Source organism: Lotus japonicus, chromosome 3 (genome assembly GCF_012489685.1).
Source record: "Lotus japonicus ecotype B-129 chromosome 3, LjGifu_v1.2".
In the NCBI taxonomy this organism is placed as follows: domain Eukaryota; kingdom Viridiplantae; phylum Streptophyta; class Magnoliopsida; order Fabales; family Fabaceae; genus Lotus; species Lotus japonicus.
The window spans coordinates 67,830,183-67,840,198 of NC_080043.1; the positions used below are offsets into that span (position 1 = coordinate 67,830,183).

A 10,016-nucleotide genomic window follows, 5' to 3' on the forward strand; every position below is an offset into this window, starting at 1 on the left:
AGTAAATGTGGTTAAGTGCAAAGCACAAACCAAGTCCTGCGCATGCATGAACAGAATATACATTATCATTTTTTTTTCCTTCTCTCTAAACAATGTCCTTTAGGTACTGCGAAGAGGCAAATGAGGTTAGAAGAGTAGAATACAACTCACTCAAGTAGCTGCTTATTATTTATCGAAGGGTCAAATAATATAAAATAATAATGAACAAGTGGAAATTTTAAATTTGGTAAAACACCACCACCTTCTTTGCTTATTCTTCAATTCAAAAATCAACCTTGAAAATCCTGCAGATTCTGGATGAAATCTGCTGGATACCACTTTCCAAACTGCCAGATTTCCTATGAGGATTATGTATCATAGGCTCTCATTTAAAATGTCACATTCTGATTCTTCAATACCTTCATCTCTCCCTCAGAGTCTTCTACCCTCTTCCTTGTTATCTTCTTCCACTTATCATCTTTCAAGTTATGGGAATGGCTACACCTAAAGAGACCCAGTTTCATGTTTTAGCTGTTGATGACAGTCTTATTGATAGAATGTTGATTGAGAGGCTCCTCAAAACCTCTTCCTTTCATGGTACTTTTCTTGTCTACTTTTTTTTTTCATTTATTTGCATAACAAAAGTCTTATCCCGCTAAGTGAGGTCAGGATTTGAATTTTCTGCTGTCAAAAATCAATGAAATCACTGCAGTCATGGTTTTATAACCTTTCAATCTTTGATCTGACAATTCAAATTTGAAGAGATAAATTTTGAAGTCACTTCCAAACAATGACTGTAGTGACTTTAGGAAATTTTGACAATGTGGAATCCAGATCCGTGAGGTCTGCTATATCCATATTAAATTGGCGGGCATACTACTAGTTTTAGGTTGCCTGATGCAGGCCTAACACAATTTTCCTTCTTTATCCGACGATGAACAACATCGTGTTTTATTTTCTTTTATTATGGATTTATATTGTATGTGACGAAAGAAACATGAATCTGTGTGTAGTCATTATGTTATTTTTCTGAAGGTGGGATTTTGATTGCTGATATCTTGGGGATGTGTGTTGAATTCACAGTTACTGCAGTGGACTCTGCCAGTAAGGCTTTAAATTTTCTTGGTTTGGTTGAAGATATGGCTTCAGAAATTCATCAGGTTCAATTCTCTTACTATACACATTGCTTAAAACATGTTAATGGACACACTAGTATTAATTTTTGAATCAATTACTCATGCAGGATGTGGATGTAAACCTGATCATAACAGATTATTGCATGCCAGGGATGACTGGCTATGATCTGCTGAGAAAAATCAAGGTAGGCTTTGGGGATATTTTTTCATTACCGTTAGAAGAGGCTTATTTCACTTCATTATTTGAATAGTCTACCTTCAATTACATTTTTTTTTTGAAAATTACCTTCAATTACATTAAATCCTGCAATAATTTTCTTCTTATTTCTAAGTCAAACTATGCACTATGGATTTGATTTCGGTTTTCTATTTAGGAAACAATTTGAAAAGAAAGGATCTAATTTCTTAAATAAAAGTGATTTCAATTTTCAAACCAAAATAAATAAATAAAATCATTTTTGACCTCTGAATTGTGATTGTTCCCAAATTTCCAATATAACAAATCCCAAACCAAATTTGTTCATTGCCCTCATATATAATATTCTACAGCTTGTTGTTAAAAAAAATAATAAAAGTTCATTGATTTGCAGGAATCAAAATCTCTTAAAGACATACCAGTTGTGATCATGTCCTCAGAGAATGTTCCATCAAGGATCAACAGGTGAGGAAATTTCATCCTGTAACCAAATCTAATATCAAAGACATTATTTTGAAAATGACAAATTTGACTTGACTATTGTTTGTAAGGGCATCACATGACATGATTAAATTCAAATTTGACTTGACTTGAGTATTGTTTGTAATTTGTATCAGGTGCCTAGAAGAGGGAGCTGAAGAATTCTTCCTAAAACCAGTTCAGCTATCTGATGTACACAAGCTCAAGCCCCATTTGATGAAATCAAGAGTTAAGGAAGAGCAAGACCAACAACCCATCAATAACAAAAGGAAGATCAAGGAAGAGTTCCACTCTCCAGATAAAACTAGAGTAAAATGTATTAGTTAAAATCTGTTCCAAAGTAAATTTGATAATGCAAAGCTAGTTTCTAGAACATTTTCTTCTCCTCTGTCTCACTGGCTTGGCGATGAGAAGAGCATGGAAGCTCAATCATGATGTAAATAGCGGAGAAAGAGTTAAATTTCAATTTTGGTGGACAAATAGCAATTTATTTGAACAGTGTTTTCCTTCCATTGAGTTTCCTGTGGTTGGTTAAAGCTCAAACGGGCATCATATTTTATCATAGTCTTGCATGTACTTTAAAAATGTCAAAAAGCTATGAATATGATCTATCAATAATTACATTTGCACACTTTTTTCTTCACATAACTAAATACGAAAACAAACTATTGAAGATCTGAAACAGTTTAAAAAATTGTTAATTGACACAAGTAATGAAATGAAGCAAAGGAACAAGAGGATCTAAGAGTGTTGTTGCCAAACCAAACCACTGAACTCCTCCACCTCATAAAACAAATGGTATTCCAATATTCCCTATAAAATACTCAGACAATAATAAAAAATTTGGTGCATTCAGAACTTGTAGTTCATGTAATTGTAGTCATCAATGTGGACACATTCAATGGCACCAATATTTTCCTCTAGTGTTCTTGTAATATTTTACAGAAAATCAACAGTTTCTCCAATGGTGGAAGCAGTACAAGAGATGGAGAAGGGTGTGCATGCATTCAATTCATGCAATGATTTTGACAAATTGTCGGAATTTCTAAATAATAAGACACCTCTCTAGCCTTGGTGTGGAGAATCCACCACGATGTGATATTATGACCAGGCTCCTGCCGCATCAACCTGCAGTTGTTTGCAATTCTACAACGCAGCCACAACCGCAACTGCGACCACACCTCACTGAACATGAACACTAAATATCAGCATCATGTTTGGTTGGAATTCAACTTGAAAAGTGGCATAATGATGAAAGAAATAGTTGGATGTAAAACCAAATATACAAAAAATCGACGTGTGAAGAAAGTGTATGCAGATACAAGCTAAAGTAAATGCCATCGTAATCTTAAATCTGTGAGCATGAATTGAGATATACCAAAAACATATGTGTCTTGATCTAGGTAAGTTGAGCCATCCTTTTCCTCCTGTAGCTGTAACTTCTGCAAATAAAATATTTTTAAGGCTTAAATAAGTTTTTGGTCCCTAACCTTTACTAAATGCTTGGCATTGGTCCCTCGCCGGAGTAAAGGTGGGTTTTAGTCCCTAACTTTTGTCAAAATATTTGGTTTTGGTCCCTCCGGAGCTTTGGGTCAACGCCGGAGCTCCGGTAGCCCATGTGGCATTGCCACGTCGGATTAATAAGGTGAGGTGGAATAAATAAATTTTTAATTAAAAAATAAATTAATCTCTCTTCCTCACTAATTAATCTTCTACATCATCACTTTCAACAACAACAAAAAAACTCTGATACATCATCATCTTCATCCTCAATTATTGATTTTCACCAACTTTCTTGGCAAACAATACCAGATCCAAACACTTCAAACAAATACACTAATTAAAGGTAAAACTATCCAGCAAGCGGAAACCTTGATGTTCCAGCTTGCAAAACCACCAAGAACTGCAACTAGTTCTTCAAGAACCCCCCAAGCACTCCTGCTGCAGTGAAAGAAAGGAGTATAAAAGCTACTGCAGCAGCAAAAACAGCACAACGAGACTCATATTGGAGGACCAGAACCTACAGCACAGCTGCTTGTTCCACCTCGCATCGTCGTGACCACCGAGCTTCGATCGCGCCGCCACGGCAGGGATGTCGCGCCTCCGCCGGAGCCGTCACTGTGGCCGTGGGTCTTCTCACCCTCGATCTCCCTTCCTCCATCGCAATCTTCTTCCTTCGCGATCTTGTCTGCCACGAGTTCTGGATCCATCCCTCCGTCACCTCTGCTTCATCTCCTTTTTCTGATTTGGGTATGGATTTGTTTGGATTTGCTTCATCTTCTGTTTGGTTTGGCTTCATGGTTTGGGGCTTGGATTTGTGGAGGAAGAACCTTAGATCTGTGTGTGAGAGATGGGTTTTGGGGGATTTTTGCTAATTTTTTTTGGGTTTTGTGGGGTTGGCTGTGGTGTTGCTGGTGGGGGATTTTAGAGGAGCTGGTGCCTGGTGGAATTAGAGGAAGAAGATGAATAGAAGTATTTGGCACCTGAGTTTTGAAGTTGAAGAAAATTGTTAAATTCCTAGGTTTTGGAGATGATTGATGAACTTATGTTGTTTCAATTTTAATGAATAAATGAAATTAATTAGGTTTTTATTACTGAGGTTAATTCCTCTCTTTTTTTAATTTTAAAATAATTTATTCCACCTCACCTCATTAATCTGATGTGGTCATGCCACATGTGCCACCGGAACTCCGGCGTTGACTCGAAGCTCCGGAGGGACTGAAACCAAACCTTTTGACAAAGGTTAGGGATTAAAACCCACCTTTACTCCGGCGAGGGACCAATGCCAAGCATTTAGTATATAGGGATGAATATATAGCTGAATATTTCAAAATTTGCAGGTGTGTCAGAGTAAGTACCTGATCAAATGTGGAGAGACTGGTCAGAATTTGTGCTTCATGTTATTATGTCACTGTCAATTATTATGCATTGAATGTGACTAATCTTCCCCCAATCTTCACCATTTGGTTTCTGGCAGCGCTTCTTGAGCAACAAGCAATCACCCCAAAATTGTAGAGTTGAGATGGATTTGGGAAGACCTTCCTCTGGTAAGCATTGGAGTCTGGGGCAGTTAGAAAGATACAACCTTGTAAGCGAGGAGGGGCGGCACAGACCCATGTAGTCCAGTTTCTTAAGATTTGGACACCAAGTGATGGATACAGAAGTAAGAGAATGTGGCAGCAACCCTTCATCAGGAAAAGACTCCACACTATCCATTTCTCCAATATACAAGGTAAGAAGAGAGGTGGTGGTTCGCAAAGCCCGTTTCAAAGAGGCCATAAGTTTGGCGCAATTGCGGAGATACAAATATTTTAGGCTTGATGGCAAACCTCCATCAGGAAACAACTCCAGTTCAGGACAATCCTGTATAATTAGCCCAACAAGTGATGGAAGGAGGGTGTGCATGCATTCAGGCAATGATTTTAAGTTCTCCAATTTATGAAGATGACAAAACACTAGTCCAGGTGCAGAGAATCCTCCTTCAGGGAACGATACAAATTTAGAGCACCTAGTAATCAGCAGAAACTTGAGATCATGACTGTGCTCCTGTGAAATCATTTCAAAGTTACAACACTCACCTAAACGGAGGGAATGGAGTTTAGGGAAGAAATTCAGTGGAAAGTTCCTTAGAGAATCACAGCTACTCCTAATGCTTAATTCTACAAGGAAATTGTAACCATGGAATAGAGGAAGTTTCATATTTGGGCAGTCAATAATATGCATTTTTTCAAGAGAGGTATCAGATATGGTCTGCTCAATCTTTTCAAGGAATGATCCTTCCATGCAGCATCCACCAATCTTGAGAATTTTTAAAGTAGATGGAAGATAATCAATTTGAAGCTTTCCACAGTTATTTATTTCTAATTCATGAATGGATGGAGCCAAGGGAATCAAAGACACAAGCTCCATGCAATCAAAAATTTCTAGTGTTATCAGACAAGGAAGTTTCTCTGGCAAATGCTCTTTGAGATTCGGACAATTTTTTATTGAAAGCTTTTGGAGACGTGGAAAAGCACCAGGGATAAGTTTACATTCCCATTCTTCCCATTCATACATATCCTGGAATTTTAAGGTTTCCAAAGATGCAAAAGGTGCAGTGGAAGAAGAGCTACTCCCATTCCCATAAAACTCACTGCCTATCACCATTGTCCCAGTGAGCTCTATAATCAATAGTTCCCTTAGAGATGGCAATAGACCAAGTGGAGGCAACAAGAAACAATTTTGACAGTTTCTCAACTTCAATGAAACCATGTTGGATAGTGAATTGTCTCCAAACCAATTTGGAAATCGCGTACCACCATAGTTCAAGATTGACAGCTCCTTCAAGTGTTTGGAAGGTTGTAGCTTCTCTAGCACTTCCCTTGCATTTTGTGAGTCATCAAGGTCTGCACTCCATTCTAAGTCAAGCTTCACAAGGCGTATTTTATTCTTCAAATTTGCTTCTAATGCATCCAGGGGATTGATAATATTCTGCAACTCTGAAATTGATAGTGTTCCCTGAAGATTGAGTTCATCTAGTTGCTGAATATTGTACTCACTACCTTGTCCCACAAAGAAGGAATTCAATACTTGAAGATTCTTCAACTTTCCAAAATGCATTGGCATCTTTCTCACCTGAGTTCCGCTAAAATCAAGATAGCGCAAATTAGTGAGTTTATGCAAATTCAAGGGAAGCTCCTTCAAATACCGACAATTCTTTAACTTCAGTATTTGTAAGTTATAGAGCAAACATGTTGAATCAGGCAGCTTTTCTATATTGGTATGAGAAAGGTCTAGATAACAGAGATGTTTAAGACTACCTATAGTGTCAGGCACCACCATCCCATTATAATAACAAGATAGAGACAAAACACGCAAGAGCTTAAACTTGGAGATCAATACATCCATCAACTTGCTAGACATCCAAAAATGATCATGAAAAGGTACTTTTGGGAACTTATCAAGTGGTAAAAATGTTCTTAACCTATTGGCATTTTGTAAGTCCTCAAACCTTTTGGAAGATTCATATCTATTTCTTAAATATGAAAAATGACGAGTCTTGTTCGACATTTTTTGTGCTTCTTCAACCTCCAACCTGTAAACAAAATCCCCACATACATATTTTGCCAAATCATTGAGAAGGTCATGCATGACAAATTTCATTTCATCTCCACTTGATTGCTGAAAAAAAGACCTTGATAACAAATCATCAAAGTACTCTTCACCAACTTCTTCCATACTCTTAGTCTTTTGACGGCATTGTAGGAAGTTTTCAGCCAACCATAATAGAACTAAATGGTCCTTTTCAAACACATAATCTTTGGGGAATAAGGAGCAATAAGCAAAGCATCTCTTGAGATGAGAAGGAAGGTGGTGATAGCTCAACCTTAAAGCTGGGATAATATTGCTATCCTCTTCTGGTAAGTCCCATATCTCACTTGTTAATATATTTTTCCATTCAAGAAAAGATGATTTTGTGTACAAGAGACTTCCAACTGTTTTCAAGGCCAGAGGCAATCCTTTGCATTTTCTAATTATCTCTATACCAGTCTCCTTCAACTCAGGATTCAACTGCGGACTTCCATGCCGGAATGCATATTTAGCAAATAATGCCCAGCAGTGTTCCTCTTTTAATTGCTCTAGCTGATGTATATTAGCTGACCGCATGGTTGAAGCAACTTTCACACTGCGTGTAGTTACAAGAATTTTGCTCCCCTGAGCCCCATAATTAAAAGGAGTTTGCAAAGTTTCCCACTGCATATAGTTTTCATTCCAAACATCATCCAAGATGATAAGAAATCTCTTCCCATACAATTTTTCCTTCAATCTTCCTTGAACCATATTTAGGTCTCTACTATCATCAACTGACTCAGTGATTGCCTCAAATATCATTCTTGTTACCCTAAAAACATCAAATTCATCTGAAACACATACCCAAGCTTTGATGTCAAATTTAATCTCCATCCTTTGGTCATTGTATAAATGTTGGGCAAGAGTGGTCTTACCCATCCCACCCATACCCACTATAGAAATTATTGACTGCTGATGGTTATGATTCTCAATGTCAAGCATTAGCCAATTAAGGATAATTTCTTTATCAACATCTCTACCATACATAACTGTTTCACCTAGCAAAGATGTTGATGGCAATTTTTGTGACATTTGACTACCCAATCCAACACCAGAACCACCAGCCTCTTTCAAACCTAGTATATCCTTTTGGCTTGCAAGATATTCTAGGCTGTCAAGGATTTCTTGCATCCTTGATTCAATTTCCTTATCAAATGAACTGACAGCAGCATTGAAGAAATTCCATACCTTGCTAGTACTGGACTGAGATTCAGCTTCCAGATTGCATTGGGAGGCTTTTGTATCAATTTCATCCATGAGATCTTCTGCTTCAAACACAGCATCTTTGACAGCATCAAGCCATGCCTTAACGTGTGGATTTCTGATTTGCCTTTGCTCAGCATCATCAACCACAGAATTAATGGACAGCAGCATGATGTTCAACTTGTTCAGCAGCTTCTTATTGAGTTTTCTTCCTTGAAAGTAATCCACTATTTCAGCAGAAGCTAGCCTCTCAAACGCCACCTCAAGGGAAGCAGAAAGAAGAGCACTACCAACAAATTCAACTGCCATGGAAGGAAAGGGAGGGGCCAAATCAAAAGAAGAAAAACTATTTTTGATGTGAATTGCAGTTTAAGCCAGTGTGACTCAATGTAGATGGAACCAGAAGAGGTGTTGATATTAATTAGCTATGGTTTACTTTAAGGTTGGCAAAGATCATTTTCTAATGGTTAGTCAACTAGTTCTTGAGTGGCTACTTAAAAAAGTCATGGTGGGTTGTTGGAATAGTTTTCAAGATTTGATTCAGAGCCTTTTGCCCAGTCTTTAGTTGATTAGTCTAGCAACAATTCGTTGAATTCTACCATTATTCCCTGCTCCTTTCCAAAAAGATTGGTGTAAAGAAATGACCCATTTCCTTTGCCCCTTGTGAATTTCCTTTCCTCTGCTACTCCTTAGTGGCCCTACCTTTTGATTTTGCAGGCTAGCTAATACTTGGATGAAACTGCTGTAGTTTTTTTTTTCTTAACAGGCAAAAAGTTTTCTTAGATTAACTGAAAATTGATTTTGGGCTAAGGTTAAGTAAAAAAGTTCTACTTATATAATTAATTTAATTTTCTGTGGAAAAAATTCTGTTGGACAGAATCATATGGATAACAAATGGATCTTGAAGCAAAGAAGTCTAGCCAAAAAGTCAAACTATCTTGGATCACCTAGATTAGCTTGAACTAGTGACTTCAGAGTGATTTTTTGTCACAAGTTACTAGTTAGACAGCACACTTAATGGACATATTTATGCAGGCAAGTCAGTGTATAACAAAGTTACACTCACTGTGTGAGCCTTTCCTAATAGCTTGACTCCTAATCTTGCACAGTAATTTGGTGCATCTAATTACACTTGTGAACAACCAATTTGTCATGAAACCATGAGTTTTAAGCTGAAATTTTATCTTCACAAGTTATGAAGCAATTTAATTTGGCACTATAGCTACTTGACAGAAAGTTGGTATTGTAGCCTTTCCTAATAGCTGGACTCCTAATCTTGCACCCTTAGTAACCTGAAACAGGAAAATAAACATAAGCCTTTGGATTCAAGGTATAGTATTTTCCATTTTGAAGGTGAAGAAAATGATTCCAAGAGTCAAGATTAAGAGGAATTATAAACAATGCTTCTATATATTTGATCTTGGTTTACAATTATAGCTTCGATACTGGTTTTTGAGGATAGACTATAGAGTATTCAAGAACACGCCCAATAATTTTAAAAGGGAGACTGTGACAATCAAGAAATGCATATGCATAAATTTACAAAACTACCAAGGATCAACTTATTCTATCAATTCAAAGTGCCGGTTCAAATTAATTAAAAACAAAAAACAAAGCAGACACCAATGGTCCCAATTCATTATCTCTAGGAATAGGGACTCTCCAATCATTTATAGGTTCGAACTGTAATTTCCAAACTCCTTCAAGCCATCTCATCTAGTAACATATTTGTCAGCTTCTGATATCTTGTTCTTAATTTCAAAGCAGATTTTAAATCTCCTATCTTGCAGTAAGCATTAGTAACTGAGATACACGTTATATTGTCAGCTTAAACTTGTTTAGAGGCCATATTTTAAATCTCCTATCTAGCAGATACATATTCAAGATTTTTTATTGAAGGATCGGAATAAAAT

The 10,016-nt window shown here is 37.1% G+C and overlaps 2 protein-coding genes across 3 annotated transcripts; one reads left to right on the plus strand and one right to left on the minus strand.

The window, feature by feature from the left end:
• The first annotated feature begins 229 nt into the window (after positions 1-229).
• LOC130745439 (two-component response regulator ORR10-like) lies at positions 230-2,301 on the plus strand. Of its 2 annotated transcripts, none has more exons than XM_057597679.1 (5): positions 230-576; positions 1,015-1,139; positions 1,223-1,300; positions 1,706-1,776; positions 1,929-2,301. In XM_057597679.1, the coding sequence occupies exons 1-5, from the start codon at positions 468-470 to the stop codon at positions 2,116-2,118; spliced, it is 573 nt and encodes a 190-aa protein (XP_057453662.1). In that variant the 5' UTR covers positions 230-467; the 3' UTR covers positions 2,119-2,301. The 2 variants fall into 2 exon arrangements, with proteins under 2 accessions (XP_057453662.1, XP_057453663.1); XM_057597680.1 differs by having other exon boundaries at positions 1,063-1,139.
• A 118-nt stretch (positions 2,302-2,419) lies between these two features.
• Positions 2,420-8,516, minus strand: LOC130745437 (putative disease resistance RPP13-like protein 1). The gene is made up of 3 exons (XM_057597677.1): positions 4,650-8,516; positions 3,170-3,233; positions 2,420-2,976 (listed from the first exon to the last, which is right to left on the minus strand). Exon 1 carries the CDS (start codon positions 8,410-8,412, stop codon positions 4,687-4,689), a length of 3,726 nt encoding a protein of 1,241 aa, XP_057453660.1. The 5' UTR covers positions 8,413-8,516; the 3' UTR covers positions 2,420-2,976; positions 3,170-3,233; positions 4,650-4,686.
• Between the last annotated feature and the right edge of the window lie 1,500 nt (positions 8,517-10,016).

Excerpts from the sequence above, each read along its gene's own strand:
- LOC130745437 (XM_057597677.1), bottom strand. The coding sequence starts at position 8,412 with ATGGCAGTTGAATTTGTTGGTAGTGCTCTTCTTTCTGCTTCCCTTGAG.
- LOC130745439 (XM_057597679.1), top strand. The coding sequence starts at position 468 with ATGGGAATGGCTACACCTAAAGAGACCCAGTTTCATGTTTTAGCTGTT. Across the intron at positions 577-1,014 it reads CAAAACCTCTTCCTTTCATG|GTGGGATTTTGATTGCTGAT; the intron begins GTACTTTTCTTG and ends ATTTTTCTGAAG. Across the intron at positions 1,301-1,705 it reads ATCTGCTGAGAAAAATCAAG|GAATCAAAATCTCTTAAAGA; the intron begins GTAGGCTTTGGG and ends ATTGATTTGCAG.